The sequence below is a fragment of the Glossina fuscipes genome, unplaced genomic scaffold (assembly GCF_014805625.2).
Source record: "Glossina fuscipes isolate IAEA_lab_2018 unplaced genomic scaffold, Yale_Gfus_2 2, whole genome shotgun sequence".
NCBI lineage: Eukaryota > Metazoa > Arthropoda > Insecta > Diptera > Glossinidae > Glossina > Glossina fuscipes.
The window spans coordinates 4,635,872-4,656,872 of record NW_023998416.1 but is presented as its reverse complement, the minus strand read 5'-3'; the positions used below and the strand labels follow the sequence as shown (position 1 = coordinate 4,656,872).

General features: G+C 33.1%; 2 protein-coding genes across 11 annotated transcripts in view; one reads left to right on the top strand and one right to left on the bottom strand.

Annotated features, from left to right (window-relative positions):
- Positions 1 to 19,777, bottom strand: part of LOC119633932 (restin homolog) — a 63,572-nt gene extending 43,795 nt beyond the window's left edge. For 2 of the 9 annotated variants that reach the window (XM_038027772.1, XM_038027777.1), the window contains exons 1-2: positions 19,031 to 19,774; positions 18,606 to 18,932 (exon numbers count right to left, since the gene is read on the bottom strand). In XM_038027772.1, the coding sequence (XP_037883700.1) occupies positions 18,606 to 18,840 (235 nt within the window). In that variant the 5' untranslated portion in view covers positions 18,841 to 18,932; positions 19,031 to 19,774. The other 7 variants (XM_038027778.1, XM_038027779.1, XM_038027775.1 and 4 more) reach the window with 6 other exon arrangements.
- A 381-nt stretch (positions 19,778 to 20,158) lies between these two features.
- LOC119633233 (leucine-rich repeat and calponin homology domain-containing protein) overlaps positions 20,159 to 21,001 on the top strand; it is a 37,993-nt gene continuing 37,150 nt past the window's right edge. For both annotated transcript variants that reach the window (XM_038026671.1, XM_038026670.1), the window contains exon 1: positions 20,159 to 20,670. In XM_038026671.1, coding sequence (XP_037882599.1) covers positions 20,418 to 20,670 — 253 coding nt within the window. In that variant the 5' untranslated portion in view covers positions 20,159 to 20,417. The remainder of the gene's footprint in view (positions 20,671 to 21,001) is intronic.

The following is a 21,001-nucleotide window of genomic DNA, read 5'->3' as shown; positions in this document are numbered from 1 at the left end:
CACTTGGGACATATGGGGGCGAATGTCATAATACGATATAATAACATTCAGTATATTGTATCTCTCTTTTCAATTCAGTTGCCTCAGTTGTTATCCATAGCTTTCCCGTGTGATGGTCAATATAGTCGCAAGCTCCAAAAAATGATGATGTCAACATTCAGTGAAATAGCTTAAAAGTAGTATTTTTAAACGGAGAACTCACAGTTTTCAACTGAGCACTAACAAGTACTACTGCAGTACTATAGTGCACTAGGGGTAGTGAAGTGCAATGTAGCAGTAGAGTGAACCCTAACAGTAGTAGTTAGTACTATTGTACTATTGCTAAGATGGAGGCAGATCTTCTTCAACGCCCCTATGTATCAGTTTTCGGTTTTCTATCGTCATTTTGTGAGATGACAATCAGACAAAAAGCGGACAAAATATCATGAAAAGAAACTTAAAATTCTAAACTCATTAAGGTTATCTGTCGTTTATATATGGATGTTGATAGCGAATTATTATAGTACATATGAATGGATAAAACTAGTGTATCCGCTTTCTTCTGTAGTGAAAATAAAAACAAAGCCTTCGTTTATTTAAGGTGCGTTGTAAAATACGTTGACTTGCCTTTAAAAAAATGTAAAAAATTGTTAAACGGAAAATAAACGACATTTTTCTTCTTCACTGTACTGGTTTCTATTTTTTGTTTCTGACGTACAAATTGTGTGGCTAATTATAAAATTAATTATTGGAAAATTTCCTACGGTTATTTTTCTTGCCTTTCACAGATTTGATAAACTTTATTATTGTTCAATGCATTATTAGTTTTTGTGTGCCTTTTTTTTTTTTTTTTGATGCTCTCTGCAAGTGTTTTTAGATTAGATTTAGCATAAAAATATATACCTTTATCTTCATCTATAAGCTTTTAGACGAAGCAAGTCAGGCATGCCGTGTCTGTTGACAAGGGGCATTCAATGAAATGGCGATTAACATCTCAAACCTTCTCCTAAAGCAGGTGTGGGCAAATCTGCCTATCTACGGGCCAATTTTAATTTTTGATATCATTGCGGGAGCCACAAACTACATTTACAGCGTTGTCGTGCGCGAGCAAATTGAATTATTGGAAATTTTAAGTGTAGAAGGCTGGATTTGACGCTATTGCGGCCGACGGCTGCCCATGCCTGGTTCAGAAGAAAAATTTTGAGATCCTAACGCTTTTCCTTCATACTCTTGTCAAATGCAATTGCTCGATGGATGCTTCATTCTTCTTTTTTTTCATAATGACTTGAAATGCTAGACTTTTTTAAACTACGAGTCTCCGGTTGGACACTTAATGTTTCCCATAATTAAGTCTTGCGAACATTATTTCATGGTTATAATATTATCTACAAAACGATGTCATGCTATGGACTAGACAAAGAGACTATACTTCATAGTGCATGTAGTTGACATAGAACTTTGCTCTATCTTGCAGTGAAATGGGGTACGCCGTCTAATGGTGAATATTACAAAGAAATATAACTTTTTTTTTTTTTATTATTATTATGTCTCTATTTTCGTTTATTACTCTATTACCTTTTACGTCTTTTTTTTTTTTTTTGTTTTAGCAATTAATGCGCTTTTAATGCAAACTCATGCGCGTGCATTGACATATATGCATGTCATCATGCAATTAAAGTCACTTTTGCCAATATACATAAAAAAGCAAATACAAATGCACAGTGTTTCTTGATAATTTCACTTTAGAAACATAACAGAGACAGCGAAACGATAGTCAAGTATTGTCTGACTTAATAAATTACAATTTTTGGACTACATTTGCAAACTTTCAAGTCATCGGAACTTCGGCAATTAGTATACTCAGAGTTTAGTTAAATTGGTTTAGAATTTGTTTTTTTCAACAAACATAACAGAAAAAGAAACGATTGTTAACAATTAATTGTTCCAATCTACTACTTTTTACTGGATGTTTATTGAGGCAGACAGGTTTTTAGATTGGCACTGTTAGCTATAACTTTAATTCTAATCGTTTTCCCTTTACTAATACATAATATGGTATTTGTTAGTAGGTAGATTATCAGATTCTACTTTTTTTTTTTCAACTTAATTAACTTAACAGTCAACAGAAGCAAGCAAAACAATTCAATTTAAACTTCGGCCAGAAGATAACTGGAGGTCGCGAAATAGATTCGTTGTTAACTGAAAGTTATTAAATAGGTTTGATTTTTATAAAAAATTGCCTTAAGTTATTTTTTAATTTTAAACTTGGGTTAAATTTCCCGGAACTTTTTGATAGCTATCAAGCCATTGATTCAAAGGTTTAGACAGCTAATGGCTTCGATTCTCGAGATCACACACCACTAGAAAGTGTTTCTGTTCGTACTGAGCACGTTGTATAAGCATTTACAAGCATATCTTGCAAATAACCGCAATTAAGTTGAACATGACTTATTTAATGGATAAAACTGTAGCCACATTCAAATATAGCTAAGATTATCTTTGCAAAGCGCGCGTCCGCTAACATAATTGATCTTTCGCTTAAAGCGTTGCATTTTCGTAACAATTTCCTTAACGCGACGTCGTAAAAACGGCGTTAATTTAGCGGTTTACGATTTGCCAAATTGTTTTAATAAATGTTAATGAAAGTCACATATGGCACAAATATAGAGACTATTACGCATACATGAAATATTGAATACAGTATTTCTAGTTAAATGATCAGCTTCAGTGGCACATCGGCTGTCAATCATTCAATTCGAATGTATACCGCAAGATCCCCCATAAAGATAAAGCAGCAAAAGAAAATGATACGAATGCAATAATTTTCTCGTTGTTAATTTCCTATTAACGAAAGTCTGTTAAAAACTTTCTTTAATGTTATTTTTTTATTGAATAACTAAATAGAAACCCACAACAGAGCCATAATAACATAAATTACACACAAACACGAAAATCAATGAAGCAATTACGACAAGTATAATAATAATAATAATAATAATAATAGGAGAAGGAGAAGGAAAAGCATAAAGAAGACATATAAATACCAACCAAAAGCTCTCTTGGAACTTCCATATTCATATACGTAACAACCAACGTAAACATTAATATATATATAATTGAAAAAAAAAAAAAACAACAACAAAAACATCAAAGTATAAATATATAATAAAACTCTTCACATGATATTTTAGTTTATGCTTTATAATCATTCACTAATCACGTCTTTTTATTATGGCCGCTAAAGCAAAGCGTAATACACCTTTCCCGTTTAGCTTAGGGGGGAAGACATATACTCCTTACCCCATGAAGGAAGACCTTTTCAGAAATCTACCTAAAATTTAGCAGATCTTTCTTACTATAACAAGTCGTCGTGGAACAAGTTTTGGGTATGCATTGTTTTGATCGCTTATGTAAAAGGCACGAATTACGCTGGGTTAACAGTGGGTGTAAATTGAACTTTTCATTTACTCTGGTAAAGTACCGTTTTTATATCTTACGTCACTTTCAGTCAGGCATACTAAGTGTCAGCAAAAGTAAGCAAAAGCTATAAATAATTGAGATGGACCCTGGTTTAATGATTGCATCAATCGATTTAAGTCCGTCGTAATAACTGGACGCAATTTGAATAAAACCGGATCAATTTTTCCCCATTTGTGCGTGAATAGCTTGACAGGTAAGAAATGGGATTATCAAGTCAGTCTTCGCAGATTCAAACCTCAAGGGCGGTAGAGTTGTAGCTATAGTGCGCGTTCACTGCCTTTACATAGCGGCCGATCATATGCTCACGAGACCGAGATAACGTCCTCCCTACCTACAGTTCTGACCGCCAACCTTTTACACGAATAGGGGACATTTCCTGAAAAAGATTTAAATTTTCTTACAAGAAATCAGTCCTTATTTATGTGGCGATAAATAGCAATTTTTTGTATTTTATGATGAACGTATGTCCAGAATAGCAATTTTATAAGCACATCACCTGCGCTAAAATTGAACTACATTGGTCGCTTCGGAGTACATTTTATTTTACGGTTCTCACGAAAAGTAAGCCTTCTTATGGCAACTCGACCTAAACTTGTTATTCTATTAGGAAAAGTGGTATAAGATGTTTACACCTTCTACCGCTTATGTTGCAGGATGTGTTAAGTTTGGGCAGACGTCCGCAGCACCCGGAAGGGCTTGGCTGTCCGTCTGACCACGTACGTTTATGTTAAAATTACATGACTCGTGTTAAGACCCGAGGACGAACGCTATCGAACACTGTGTTTCGATTGGTCCATTTTTTCGATAACTTTCTCGTTAATAGCTTTTCGACATTTTAAATTGGTATGAAAAATTTTGTTCGACTGGGACAATTTATTTAAACACCTCCCGTGTAATAATCCCCACGAAAACTGAATGCTTATATGATAAAATGGGATAATTTTTAGTATTCCATGGTAAAACTCATAATAGTAAATTGGCATAGAAATTACACAACATAGGTCTTTTTTGGATGCCACTGTAAAACGAGTGAATAACTGTATTAAACGAAGTGGTGTAGGGTACGTAGGAAGGTAGGCCCCAACCGACTATAACGTTCTTGCTTGTTAATGTTTGGTTTTGTTCGACTACAGACGTTTGATTTAATTTGGTTATTACCTTGATGCTTGCGGATCGATTCAAACTCCGAGCTGTTCATTAACTGGGAAGGCATTTAATATATTTTAAACTTTAAAGCTCAAAATTTACGCATCTGAGATCCACAACAGTGAAAATTTAAAATAATTTGGTAAATCAGAATCTTACGCACACCAAAAGAAGGTTCACCGATACTTACATTTGGGTACTTAAAGCTTGCGCACTTTTGTCTTTTAGTGGACTTAGGTTGCAACTTTCTTCTCTTTTTGCCCATATCAGGCGTTCAAGGATCCAAAAATATTTGAAACATATTTTACCTTTATTTTTAATCAAATGATCCTATTTTCGTTCGTCCGTTCGTCTGTTGATAAAATTTCATACCAATGCTTTTGATTTACGTCGGATAGATCAAACAAACGATTAGCCTGCTCTGATATCATGATTTATTTATTTAAGGTAAAGACTATCGTAGATTCATTTACAAAGCAGAGTAGTTCTCTTAAAAGTTTTGCTTTGCTTTTTTGGAATTTTTATGGGCAGAATACTTACTAATTTCAAACGCAGAGACTTATGGCGCGAGGTGCCTTTCTGTTTCTTTTGTTTTCTTTAATTCTTTTCGCTTCTTGTCGTTCTTTTTTTGTTTTTTTTGTTTTTTTTTGGGAATGGTTCACTGCAACAGTCAATAATACTCTCTCTAAATGGCCTTGTAAGACAACTTAAAGAATCTATAGAAAATTTTTAGATTTATTTCTGCAGCACTGTCGCTTTAATTAACTGCTCTATACCTCGATAACTAATAAGTATTCATAATTCGTCTCGAAAGAGATACACACAACACAACATTGCTTTGTAAACTTTTAACACCCGTCTCTGTTAAATTGTGCCACCTGTAAAATGTGGTCGTATATGATTGAGTATGCGATCTAAAGTGTTTTGAAATGTTGATAATTTGTTATTTACTTTTGTCACAGTAAGCTTGAGATCCATACCAAACAGTTTTCGTATAGCATACGTCAATCATTGAAATTGCCAACACGTACACCGATACTCTAGAGTCATGTATACGCTCAAATGCTAAAACAAGGATAAACATACATATATGCATATATGTATATATGTATATATGTATATATGTATGTATGTATATACATTATAAATATGAAAAATAATACCCACACTTGGTCACTTGCTATTCATTATTAATTCATTAAAAAACTTTTTCGGAGAAGTAGCAAGATTTTATATAAATTAACGATAATGATAAAAGTTCCGTTTTTTATGCACCGTTTCAAGATGAGATCAACTGATGCTTTCATTACGTTTGTAACATCCCGGTGTAAAACAGCCATGGAACTTCCCTTAATATATAAAGACATGCTTGAATTGCTTTTGATTTTGATTTTGAAAGTTTGAAACCAAGTCCAACTTGTGCTAGTAAAAATGTAACGTATGTAAGCCGGTAGGCAGATTCCCCGCTGGCAGTTAAGAAACGGCCACACTTATGAGAAAATGTCAAATTTGTAACATTTTTCTCGAACTACGTAAATGTAAATTTGAATTTCATTACATTATGATGGTAAAAATAAAAAGTTTCGTCTTTTAAGTTTCTCTTCGAGATTCTTCTTCTTATTGATATGATAAACATTTGTCAACAGTAAATAAAAATTTTATAAAAGTGAGTGTAGGCACTTTGGCGGGACGATGCTTATCATTAAATACCCCACACCATTTTGCTTAATACAGTTATTCATATGACTCAGGCGAATGAACAAGCGATCCTATCCGAACCATTTTCAATAGTTCGGCCTTGGGCCACAACATGACGATGCATTAAATTACATTGGAACGAAAAGTGAGTAAAGGCACTTTATTGGGACGACGCTTGTCATTAAATACCCCACACCATTTTGCTTAATACAGTTATTCATATCACTCAGGCGATCGACAAAACGATCCCAACGAAACCATTGTCAATAGTCCGGCCTTGGGCCACAGCATGTCGATGCGTCAAATTACATTAGAACGTTTCAAAAATTGCCAACTGTCAGTCGAACGCAAGACGGAACAAAGACGGACAGATGGACAGACAAGCTTTCTGAATCGCTCGGTATAATAAAATGTGGGTCTATCTCAAGTCCTTCTAGGTGCTGAGCATATTCGCACAAATTTAATACGCCCTCGTATCACAAGTAGAGTAGGATGTACGAACTATGACTTGCTAACAAAGGCTCCACTGCAAATCAAATTCAAGCATTGAACGCGCACGATAAACAAATCGTCCCGGAATCGTTAAAAAGCATAATCAGCATATTTTGTACAGTAGCTGACGAGTTATAACAAATATCTAAAGCGTGTTAAGCAAAAGCAATACTGAAAGTGGAAAAGCGTGAACGATCTTCGCATGTATTTACTTAAAGAGTGAGGTATGCAAAATTCGTCTAAGACATATGTAGTTTTCTTAGTAGTTTTTTCTTTATTCACTTTTCACGATGTCGATTTCTAAAGTCAAAGGCATACATGTTTATGTATATTCTTTTCATAAGTTTTAGTTGTTGTAGGTGTTTCGAATCGTCTTTCTTTCAAAACCTTTGCACTTTAGTAATATGTTATAAAAGCTTTATAAAGATATAATATTCAAATAAGAAAGAGTTTAGCGTTTGTTTTAGAATTTGTTTTGCCTTTTTTTTTTCTTTTCTTCTATCGAATAGAAATTAATTTTGTGTTTGTTTGTTTTTTTGTTTTTTTTTTTTTTTGCAAACGCTAAGCATTAGATGATTTGATTATTTGAGTTGAATAATAAGTAAGTTTTTGAATTAAAATAACGAAAACGCTCTCTCAGCCTTAAGATAATTTATGATACTACTATGAGGTGACAATATGTCGCGTAACAACAAAGTTTTTGAATTGCGGTTAAAACTAAAGAAAAAGTAAGTGTAACTTTCAAGAAGCATAACAAATACATAATAAGCTGGGTTCGCTTTAAATGCAAACTTTTTTTTTTTTTTTTAAAAAAAAAAAAAAAAAAAAAAAAAAAAAAAAAAAGCATAAGATTTTTTCTCTTTCGGATCTCAAATTCATACGTTTTTTCTTAATTAGCGGTAAACCGCAAAAGTATATAATAATCAAAGCACATAGAAAATGGAAAAAACGATAATAATGTAAATTATCATCGTTTAAATTAATACAGGTGAAGTATACAAAGAATAAATATGCTTGTATACAAGTAAAAGCATTCAATAAAAATACATCTTTAATGTATTACATGCTTGCCATATAAAAGACTACAAGAATAAAATAAGCATGAAAGCGTTATATACTTTATCCAGCCCAGATACTCATTCACATACAAAGCTTATATGAAAAAATTGTAACAATAGCGGTTCGGTAAAAATTACTTCACAAAAGAACACCACCATATGTAGCTAACTTATTTATTCACTTTTTTTCGTTGGGCTGTTTTTTTTTTTTTTTTTTTTTTTTTTTGAAAAATATTAATTAACTACATTATGTAAGCATAGAGATAAATTTAACAAATATTGCTATGGTGATGTAAGTGCCAAGTGAAAGAGATTTTCCGATTTCCAAGGAAATGCTTAGATTAGGCATGGGTAGGCGGCATGCAAGTGCGTTTATTAAATTTTGCACATTTTGCAACAATGCTCAACACAGACCAACCATAGAGTGAGCTTGCTTACTTAGCTATTGATGAATTGATGAAAATGTTGAAAATCTATTTATTTTTTTTTTGGATTGTAAAAACAACAGACCAAGACTTTTTCATATCAAGGACTATGGGTATATTTTTGAGATATTTTAATGGAAGACCAAGGACGAACTTTATTGAAAATGGTTCGGAGCATTTTTTCGAACACTTCCTCTTTAGCGCGTTTTTTTTTGAAAATTCGTTATATGAATAAGTGGATTAAGCGAAGTGGGTAAACCAATTCAATGGTGGCCCATGGCCGGTTATATAGTCGGAAAAATTGTTAAAAAAATACAATAAATTTAAAAGAATATATACGGAGAGGTAGGTATCTATGTGCATGATTCATTGCCAACATAAATTTCATTGCCGAGCTATGAAGTGTTTGAAAGGCGCACCTCCAACGCTGAAAGGACAGCCACAGATTAATATAGAATTCATAAATTATACGAAATTTTTGAGATGTAAGTGCAATAAATACGCTGAGTCACTACCGCTCATCGTATATGTATAGAAAATCCAATAAAAAATCGGAAAAATGTCAGGCTTGTGTCAAAAAATTTCTTGTACTTCGGCTTAAAGTATCGCAATATCGATATTTCCGTCCTCTATCGCCTTCCTACATGTTTTTTGTTGTGTTCTTGAAGAAATAATCGGAAGGTTCGCGAATGTCTTCCTATTTCTGACTGAACTCCTGATGAATACAAAAGATTAGCTTATTATATACAAATGCATTTTTTTTTCAATTTTTCAACAAACTTGACGTTGTTGTGAACAAAGTACAACGATTTTAAATGAAATGACATGAGTTAAATGTCATCAACAAATAAGTGTTCACCGAATAGCAATGAATATAAATGAATTATTTCTAAATGGATTTTGTTTTATTGCTTAAAATTGCACTAAAATGAAAATTGTAGTTTTTTTTTTTTTTTAATTTCAGAGTTCTAGAGAACAAAAGCTTTTAAGAGTTAATAATTAATAAATAAAATATATAATGCGTTTGTAACTTGCAAATAATTTAATGGCTATGCAATCACAAGCAATTTAAAATTATGACTGTATTTACCCATTTATACGTCCCTCAGTCCTACCTGAAAACTTGATGGCTTTAATGGGACCAAGGACCCTAAAACCCTTCGTACATGTACTGCCAGTCAGGTTCACTAACCAAGTTTAAAAATGGCCGAATACGAATCAAAAATATCCCTAGAAACAAAGGCTACAATAAGAGAAGAATATTTGAAGATAGCGCGGCCAGTAACGTAGCTAAGCGTACGTACAGTGCTCAAAAGGTCATACACACCCATTTTTATGTATTTTGAATTGAATTAGCGGTTACCTAAGATTCACCATGAAATGAATGGAATAACTTTCTTATTTTTTTTTTTTTGTTTATTATTATCTTGAGAAAACGTTTAATTTATTGTAGCAATATAATAACGGAAAAAGTCAAGGTCTTTCTCGTTGAACTCATTGTCTTTAAGTAATAATGAACTTAGCAAATCTTACACAAGATATTTGCACGCAAAGTATTGCTTAAGTCAGCGATTTGACCAGAGTTGTTGTTGTATAACTACGCTAGTTGAAAGTTAGATGCCTTGTATTATATGCTCGAAGTGCGATATATTTTAAATGAACTCTCTCAGCAAGAGCTGTTACTGTAAAACTAAGTTAGTCGAAACTTAAATGCCTTGGATTACGCACTCTAGGCGCCATACGTTAAAAGTACACATTCAATAATCTGCATATTGTTTAAAGCAACATTTGTGCTTAACTAATTTTCGTTAACTCTGCATGTTCGAATTACTTGTCAATCCGTCCCATTTTTCGTTTTTTTACGGTTTTTTTTGGATGATTTAGTTACTTAAACAGAAGATATCGCATTACGAATCGAAGAATTCCTTTGACATGATTAAAATTTCATGAAATCTAATCCCTTACCCTTTAGGATTGCATAAATAATTTTAAAAAAAACACGTTAACCAGGCCAATCTATGTCTTAACGTTACAAATGTAAAGTTTAAATTATAATACTAAAGTTTTAACAAAAAAAAAAACAAAAAGAAAAAAAAAATTGAAAAGATAAATCGAAAAAAAATTATTAAGGAATAAAAATCGCGAAAAAAATGAAATAAAATTTTTGCAAAAAGTATAAATATCGGCATCGACATGAATACACAAGCAATAACAATAGCGTTTACGACAACAATTGAAATGCACTTCATTAAAAGTTGTCGAAACGTGCTGATAATTGTGTGCATTGAAATTTATAGATTACGATTGTTTTTCGTCGGCTACAACTTGAAATACAGGTAAGTGAAGAATCTCACCTAAACCGGCATTGTCAAGACAGTTAAATCGGAAAAAAAAAACAGAAAAAAATGCATGAACACGGACAGATCTGATGAGTAGTAAGTAGTCAGTCGAATGTTAAGAAATAAAATGGGAAAAAAAAAAAAAACGTGTGAAATTCACTTAACGCAAATTCTATTTTTAACTTCCAACATGAAAAGAAAACAAAAAAAAAAAAAAAATAGTTGTTGTTGTTATTCATTTCACAAACAGACACTTGTTTATTTTACAACTGACCGGCAAGGACAACAATATCTGTTTTGAACCTGAACGCAAGTAATAAAATAAATTTTTTTGCCTGTTTTTTATTTTTAAATCACCTTTTCGGCTTGAAATCAATGATAATTGAGCAAAAAACAAAACTAAAGCAAGTTATCCTTTTCGTTATATTCGCAATTATTAATCACATCCGCTTAAAGGAACTCGTTGATGAATCGGCGTTAACTTCGTTAACAATTGATGTTAAGCAAAAATTTTTTCAAAATTTTCTTCTTCCCTTCAGTTTTCGTTTTTAACCGCACTCACACGTCCGTTTTGGAAAGTATCGTACCAGTTACTAAAACAATAATTAATCAAGCTATAGCTAACACAAAACGCACTTACTACTAACACTTGCTCAACTTTAAATGGTAACATAAAGAAATGAGAGCGTCTCGACACATCCATATGATGTTGTTGTGCCGATCGGAGTTGATAGCTTAAGCAAGAGATATAAGATCTCTTTATATCTTCTCTTTTAACTCTTCAATATTACTTTTTAATAGGGAATATTGAGTATATTGAGTCGAGAGCATTGTGAGCATATTGTCTTATATGAAGAGAAACTTAAGAGCTGACAATAAAATAATAAGAGAACTAAACTTTCGCTATCTCTCAAAACTCATCGACTGCATATATATATATATATTATTCATCTTAAGGACTCCCACAATTGAGAATGAACAACAATAAAAATATGTAAGACGGACCGAACCAACCGAATTGTTTGTTACTTGCCACTCGCTTTAGTTGATGAAAAATTTTCAATGAACTAGATGTGGAGTTAATGTCGTTTACCTGATCTTCTATTGTACGTTACTGCAAATACTATTAACATGCATTTTCAGACTATATACGATATTAACAATCATAGATTTATACACTTAACCAGCCCCTCGTACAATTTAAAAACAAGCAAGAGAGAGCTGGATATGCTTTGGGACATGTGTTTGGAAGGAAGTTACAGTCAAAAAGCAATTGTCAACGACTTTTAGACGAACTTGGACAACAACTTCACTCTAAGCTACTATTTCCTATCTAAATAAATAATGAGTTACTGTCCTTAACACGAAACAAGAGAACTAACGACCAACAACACCAAGTTTTGATATTAAAATAAGAGATGTATTCTGTTAATTATGAGCAGATCTATAAACGGGCTTAGCTGTGTTTCAATCTAATCTGATAAGAACATTTGAGATCGAATCATTTTCCTCGGATGCTTTGAACTAGAACTTTCTTGGCGTGAACAGATCGGTAGTGGTTCGGCTTGACTCATTGCTTGGTTCAAAAGTAACGACGCATTTGCCAAGAAAATAGATATTTGGTTTAATCATATTTTATTTAACCTCAAGTTGAACATATTTCGGTTTCTGGAAACGTAGGCCACTTAGAGAAATATTGTTTACAGGCATTTTAATGTTTATTCAGATAAGTAAAAAGCCATCTAAAAATCTTGGAACTTTATATGCGTTACCATTACCATTGTTTTTCCTTCGGTTTAAAAGCACTAAGCCTAACATGCGTGATGGTTTTTTTTTGGCCGCAAATGTCAAAGTACACGAATGAATGAAAACATGAACAAATTTTTGATCTACTTATGACTACACATTGACACATAATATTAGATAATTCGGGAGAACCGAAATTGAAAATGTCAGCCTAAATAATACTACTACGCGTCGTTATATGTCGCAACGTACATACACACACAATAATTTTTTACTTCGTAATTGACATTTCAAATTAATCATCAAATCAATTGTTTAAAATCAGTGAAGCTGTCGTTATTCATTAAAAGCAAACTTCTTATGCTATTGTTGAAGTTCCCAATTAAATTTAGATGACATCAAAGACGTTAATGTGAAAAGTCATTTCACTATTTCACCTTACTTTACATTATTCGTTATACAAACGTCTACTTTAATTAATTTCAAAAAGCAATCTTAAGTCATGGATATCTACGTTAAGCACAGTAAAATTCTCAAAAGATTTTATTGCTACTACTACTACTACTACTACTACTACTACTACAATGTTGTCAATGCTCGTGGGTTATGGGATATAAGAAAAAGCTACAGGGAGATAGACGAACAGAAAGAGAGCGAGAGAGAGAGAAAAATAATGAGAACGTTAAAAAGAGAAAAAAGTAAGATATGTATAAAGGAAAAGAGAAGGATTTTGGGGAGCAGCAGCAGCCCCTTCGCTGAATCTTATTATATGCACACGTATTATATACATTGTATTAAATCTGTCTCCTTGTCTACTCGCTGTCTATTGATGTCGCGATTATAAAGTAGAAATTTTGTAAACGAGAACAACTTTATTGAAAAGTATTGTAGGCTCGAAAATAATGCAAGTCAGGTGAAAAGCTGGCCCGCATGTGCTAGACGGAATAAGAAAACATGACTTTCACTTTTTATATATTCAAAAAAAAAAAATATGATTTTTAATGTCACACATTAGAGGAACTTTTTTCCCCTACTTCGAAATCAAATAATGCATTCACGAGAGCGGTCTGGAAATTTTGCCGTATCTCAGAAGAAACCAAGTTTTTTGAAAAATACGATTCTTTTCTTCATTGTATAGTCTTCTGCAACAATGAGACAAATAGTTCTCTAACATTTCCGTAGCTTCTTTGGAAACCAATTTGTCAAGAATCCCAAAATAGATTTCATTTTCCACATGATCCGATTATTTGATCCAAGGTTTTTTTTCTGGATTACTCTTTTGAGGTTAGTAAACAAGTAATAGTAGCTGGGGATTAGACTGGCTATTAATGTAGATCTGTGGAACATGATGAATGCAACAGTAAACGAATCATTCATTCGAGCAATTTCCCCATCGCAACCATCGCTTTTTTTGTACCAGTGTCCAATCCCCAGCTTTCTTATGCCCAAACTTGATCCAATATCGGACAAAGCAAATAATTAATGACAGCCCGATAGCCAATTTTTTTTTTTATTTTCACCCACTCAGGCAATTACCGGAAACCAATGACTGCGCGTGCGGTGAAGTTTTGATGTTTGAAGTGTTTGAGTGCTAACCAGCATATTTCCCAACTCTTGTTGACAAGTGTTGCTACCTTCATGTTACTAGAGAAAACTTTTCAAACAACCTACGTAAGTGCACCGTATACAAAGAATGCAATATTGTTGTTATTATCATCATTAACCAAAGGCAGACTTCTGACAGTGTCTTCAATCCGGTTTTGAGATTAATTTAGTTTTTAGTTAAGAGACGGGTAGCAGTAAGAAACATGTAACGATCAACAATGCGAGCAGGAAACTGCCAACAACAAAATGTTACAATTCCCATTAAAATTTGTCTACATGCCATTATTGTTGTTTAAATGGAGCACTATGAAAAAAGTTTTCAATTAAGAAGCATTTTTTAGATCTAATCAACTAACATCGCAAGCACAAACGCAAACAATAGGTGGAAGCACGCAACACTTTATTACTGACATGTTGATCTTAATCATACCAACGAAGCATTGTGGGTTGTCCGTGTGAATTCGTTTTTACAGTAGATGTGTTGAATCGTTTTTGTGAAACAGTAAAAAGTTTATATAAAACACGATGCAAGCTCCGTCCTTTAGATAGTTTAGAGGTGTCCTTAAAAGGGTCATCTGTCTTTATTGCCGAAATGGAGAATGTGACAAAAAAGGTAACCTAAAAATGTAATTTTCTTCTTGGCCAACTTTCCGCCCTTATACATAAGTAAACGACAAGATGTGCTCAATTTGTATAGGGATAAACTAGAGAATATTTTTAAAAAAATGACAAATTTCTCCCCAATGAGATAATTTGATTAAGAATTCTTCACACGCCTACTTCCTTTTATTCAGAAAATGACTTCCAGACGGCTACGCATTTTTTAAATCTGCCAACGAAAGATAGAGGTGTGCTAGGTTCATACTTCTATTTGTACGCTAGAATAGCGGAATAGCCAAGAATCGTAAGTCAAAAGCCACTGCCTCAAATCTTAGTGCGGTAGAGATTACTTTTTTCAAAGTTATAGCGAGTGCTTAGTCGGTTGGGCACACACCCACTAGTCTGCATCCACCTCCCTATCTCCTGACCATCACGGTATTATACGAATTGAGATGGAAAACTGAAATAAAAACGTTCTAAACAAACTTGGCCGAGCATCGAATACCCTACACCTTTATGTTGAATGCAATTCTTGATTTATTTCCGTAATACAATACCAGATATTATACCTTCTTTCCGTGTAAAAGTATACTTTTCATGGCAACGGGGTGCAAAACGTGAACTTACATTGTCTTCGCCTGGTGTAAGTACTAAAAATCAAACTTTGTTACCATTTAGCGACTTTTCATTAGAACTCTTACGTGCCGTGATGTTCAACATATAGATTTACGTGGGGCAAATTTGCTGCAGTTAACTTTTATATCAAATAACTGTTTCGGATCCGATCAGTATTAAAAATTAGACAGTTTTGTATGCGCCTTCAATTTGGTGTCTGGTCAGCATGTAAACTTCGAATCGATATTTAATGTACCCATCCATTCAATCATGCTTAAATCTTGGGGACGCCTTTCGTTAAAAGAGGAATACAATGTGATATAATCAACTGTGCTATATATACAAAATGGTGACAGCTGCAAAGTGGCAGACTATCCTTCTCATAAAATAAAAGGCTTTGGAAAGTAGAATATGACAAGTTAAAGATGTTAATCCTACATTAGACAGACATCAAACAGATAAACCGACAAATGTGCGGACAAGTCTAAATCGATTCAGAAAATGTGTCCTAAGTTTTCTCTAGGTTTTGCATACATCCCCAAAATCGCTGTACAGCGTATACCGCAACTAGAGTAGGGTATAATAATGACTGTAATAAGAATAAAAACTTTTCCAACCTTTGTGGACATTTTTAAACTAATGTTACGTAGAATTTCTAATAATAGATATCCAGAACGATATCTGAAACGCATGAGAGTACTTTTAATGTACTTGCACGACAGCCTTATCAAAATCATAACATTTCATACATTTGGTGTGTCTGTCTTATCGAAAACATAAACGCGGAACAACCATTTTTGATCGTCTAAATGCTAACACAATATGTTTTATGTAATAAATTATCCTTAAAAAGGGCAAAATTTGTAGTAAACAAAGCAAGCAAGAGCTTGTAAAGATGTTTACATTGAACATATGTGCACATATTTTGCTGTTAAAATCACAACTACGCTTGCAGCTATCTGTTACTGTCTATTATAGAAAGACAAAAAATTGTTGATCGTTTCATTAAAAATTCAGTACAAGCTTTTCCCATTTATGTAATTAGAGGTTGTATGTGTTATTGTTGTTGTTGTGGGTGTTAGAATGATCATCACTGTTATTGTGTTGCGTATATTACAACATCTTGCAGAATTAATTCGAATTTAAATGACGCTACATATAGTTAGTAGAAAAGATATCGAGATTTTCCCCCATCAGATGGTAAAATTTGGATTTCTTGAGAAACAGTGAAAATGTCCCCAATTAGTGGGCGCTACAACGAAAAAGTAAACCCCTAACAACAAAGTCGGAAAGAGGGAAGTGTGGTGTTTTCGCTGGATTGCAGCCTTTCAGCTCTCAATGTTTTCTGTGAAGAACCGCGAGTTCTACAACATGAATTCCAATTGTAAGATTGTATTTCCAATTTCCCAAGTTATCCTAGGAGTGAGATTATTGGTTCTATTTTGACTAAAGTATTTAAATCACATTGGAAAAAAAACATTTTCCTAATCAGAGTTACGCAGTGCTGGGGAACACAGGTAATAATTTTCAAATCTTCATAAATTCTTCCTTCTGTTCGGAAAGTTCTTTATTCACTTCGAAAGAGCTTCTAATTAACTTATAATAATCAGCTATTTATGGTATTAATGTATCTTCAATTCAAAATATTGTTAAGCGGAACACTTCATGCAACATACCTATCGCTTGTTAAGCGCTACGTTAATCCCTTCAATTAGCCCATAAGTGTAGGTTACCTGAAAAGATGAGCTAATAATACCAAACTTAACCAGCGCCAACGTTCAGAAAAAATTACAATGCAATTTCATTCGATTAATATGCAACGATTCCATAAAGGTTTGCCGTTATTTTCTTGTTTTTTTTTTTTTAAGAAGCATTGTTTAATTAAAAAATAGAACGGCTAGTAAACAGTTCTTCTCCATAACTAAACTCATATATATATTGAATTATAAGTCGGTTTAAGTTTTTCGTTTGGCCCTCAAAAACCCTGTTGATGACATGACATTTTAAAGTTAATCGGAACTGTACGCATTCTCATCGCGATCCAATATTTTTAGTTACATATTTATTTAATTTCTATAAATACAAAGTTCAGCTATAGCGAAGATTCAGGTGAATTGCGTAATTTGTACCTAACCTAATTACAATTCAAGCAAAAAAGTCTTAAAACAATAGACAATTAATACAAAACATACAAGAAAATAACTAATGTGTCTATCAATTACTCATTAAACTCCGTCTCAGGATTCCGAATATTAAGCTTTAACTATTAGTGTAGGTAGGACGTCGACGGAAACAATTCAGAAGAATAGTCTTAATGGAAGCAAGAGAATCCGATAAAGAAATAAGGTTATAAACCTCATTTAGATTGCTACAAAGAACACGAAGTGGATGTAAAAACTCATAATTTAACCTGCATTGGCTAAGTTTAATAAAAAGAAATTACCTCGTCGGACGGACAGAAACGTTAAAACTAATCGCACTCAACAAAAACGGCGAATCAATGGCATCATTAATCAGCTTCATCATGAAAGTAATGCCCAATACCATTTTACGTGTCTCAAGTGACGGCAAGGATATAAATAGTTTGGATCCCGACGCCAATTTCTTAGAGCAAGCAACAAAAACTGCAAAAACTGCTTCCGCAAAGATTCCATGGATTTCACATAACAGCAATACGACAGTGACTATACAACTTAGGCGTATTCCAATGCCGGGCGCACTAAGCTGACATATAATCTTTTCATCATATTCCCGCGACTAGCATTTGATGAAGCCTACCACTGATCGAGCAGTATTCTCAGCGTGTTCAATGTGAAAATTGAATCGAAGTTTATGATCAAACAATATATCTAGGTCAAGAAATGAATCCACGATCTCCAGCCTAACTATGTCTATAAAATATTCCACTGCGAACAAGTTCCCCCTCGAAAATGACATGTTCTTAAATTTCCTTTGGTTTAACTACATGCCATTGAACCACGTTACCAAATTATTTACGTATATCATAAAATTAAACTTCTTTCGGAGCCAAACTTGCGCACCCTTGCAGTATAGTATTTCTGGTAGTCTTTAAATGCCGATTGTAGAAACGTAGATGTTTTTTAATAAGAAAATAAATTGAGCCTTTCCGAATATGTTTATCTATACTTTGCAATCTATGAAACATACTAAAGTAGAAATTTACGAGATCCAAAATAATTTATATTGACTTATTGACAAGCCTGCAATTAACAAAATCATTGCTTTTCTTATATTTCTTTAAATTAATAAAACTCTTCCTTGTTAATTAAATATATATGAGACAATATGGTAATCTTTAGTCCTATGACTGGTTCCTATGGAAAAATTACACCCTTTACCAATTTATTTTACATTATTAACACTTTACTCTAAAATTTCGCTTTATAGAACAACACACTTACCTCTTGGTGGTGGGCCAGTCTTTGGTTCTGCATGACAGCATGGACGACCGATTTTCGAGATAGTTCCCGTTGAACTGTTGAAATTTGTTGGGGCTTTTAGCTTACTGACGGGTATATTGGTTACAGATGACGTTGGTGTGGTAACATTAGATGTAGGTTTCGCAATATTGATTATATTTTTATCATTACTTTCACTCGTAACCGCCTCAGCGGAATTTTTATTTTTATCACTCATACTTTCCAAACACTTATCAACTTATTCACTTTTTTTTATTAATTTACTTAAAATTAAACTTTTTCGAAACCAAGTAAAACATCGATATATTTCTTCCGAATAAAACCGATTTTATTTTTCGTTTTTTAAGTTTATTAGCGGAGAATTTACTTTTCTATATATATGTATAATGATAATATTATCTACTTACCTGACCCGACCTTGTGTTACAGCTACACCTTTATTGAATTGTATAAGTCAAATGCTCACTGCTCTGATTGATCACAATTTAGGATTATTTTTATATATAGATATATGATTTAAAATAGTTTTTTCGTTATTTATTTCGGATTTTCAATCTTAATTTTATGTTCTGAAAATTGTAAAAGATCGATTACGTTGATTTACACTTTTAGGCGTTTTTCGTGTGTTAAATTGCCACCACTGTTTCAATACTAAACAGCTGCTTGAACGAATATTGACGAAAGGCAATTGAAAAATAAACAATTGCATGCAGAAAATTTTGCGACACAAGCTTAATTAATTTTCATATGATTTTCCACACACACTGACCGCATTACATTGTAGAACGAACACACTCTCAACCAAAATAAGCATATTTTTCACACAAATCATATACATCTGCTTTTTTCTTCTCGAAATTATTTAACTAAATATCTTCTTCACTTAATAAATTGGCTCTTCTTTGGCACAATAGAAAATACTCCCGCACTTGTTGTTGTTGCTACTGCGACAAAACACAATTATTTACACATGCCTAGATATTTGGCAAAATTTTTGTTACTTATTTTTAACGCGTATACTCATTTCCTTATTTAAATTACATTATATAACGTTACCTATTAAAAAACAAAGTCTTTAAAATTTTTTTTTCTCTAATTCGAGTAATTTAAATTTGACAGAAAAGGGAAAATTACAACTACAACGTGAACGATTTTTTTAATTTTTTCTCATACTGAAAATGCTAAAATTCGTTAAATAGTTGCGTTTATTTTGAACGGAAACAAAGTGGAATTGGTTTTATGAAAAATGTTGCCACGTTATTAACTTGGAAAAGGAAATTTATTGTAATTTTATAGTACTTAAATAATTTTTATATTCACATATGCGCAGTTTTCGTCTCAACTCTTTAATATGAGACGTAGTCCAATGACGTAGTGACGCAGATTACATCTAAAAATTTTATTGTAGCTTAATCGTTACGTACACTTCAACATTCTCCGTTGTGCCATATCAACTGAAAATTTCACAAGTGTTGTAGAAAAACCACACTATTGGCATCATTCTTATGCGTTTGTTTTAGTTTGATTTTATTTTATTTATTGTCTCTGTGCGGGATTGGCTTTTGTGTGCAGTTGCAAGGTGAAGAATTCTTGGAAGCGGTTCCTTTTTTTTTTTCTTTTTTAAAGTTAAAAAAAATTAAGAAATAATTATTCTAAGAAAAATTTTTTATCATTCTACTTTGTGATCGATAAAATGCGCTAAACGACAACGAAACGAAAAAGGATTTTCGGGATTTTTATAAGTTTCTTTATTTTTTTTTTGTGTAAGAAAATTTAAAATTCCATTACGCCTAAATGAGGATGGCAGCTACAGTGGCCGTCTACAACCGCCTACACAATAATAGTGTGGGTGTGGTTGGTGGCGGCGTAGGTCTAAGCGGCAGCGGAGGAAGCGGCGGTGGTGGACATCATCATCAGCTGGCACGTTCTCTAGAACGTATCTTGGAGGAGGCCCATCTCAGCGGTGAATTAATATTAACAAACCGGAAATTAAAGGATTTTCCGAAAACTGGGACCAAATACATATTGACGGATACTGTAATAGCTGGTAAGAAATACAAAATTTTTCGATTGCATTGCATTGTGCATTTGACAAGTTTGTTAAGCCTTTTGGGTGCGGTCATATGACATATATTTATTGTACATGTAATCCATAAGGATGTCAGCAAAGTTGTTCGCCGTTAGATCTAGCTAAGCTAAGTAAACGCTACACTTATATAATATTCGACTTGTGGGAGTATACTTAACTGACTTTTTGTTGTTTTTTGTTTGGTGAAAAAAAGTCGCTATTACAAGTTCACTTATAAACTGTAAAAATCAATAATCCTACTATCTTGTTAATTCTTTTTTTGTTCCTTTCGCTCCCATCACTCCAGTAG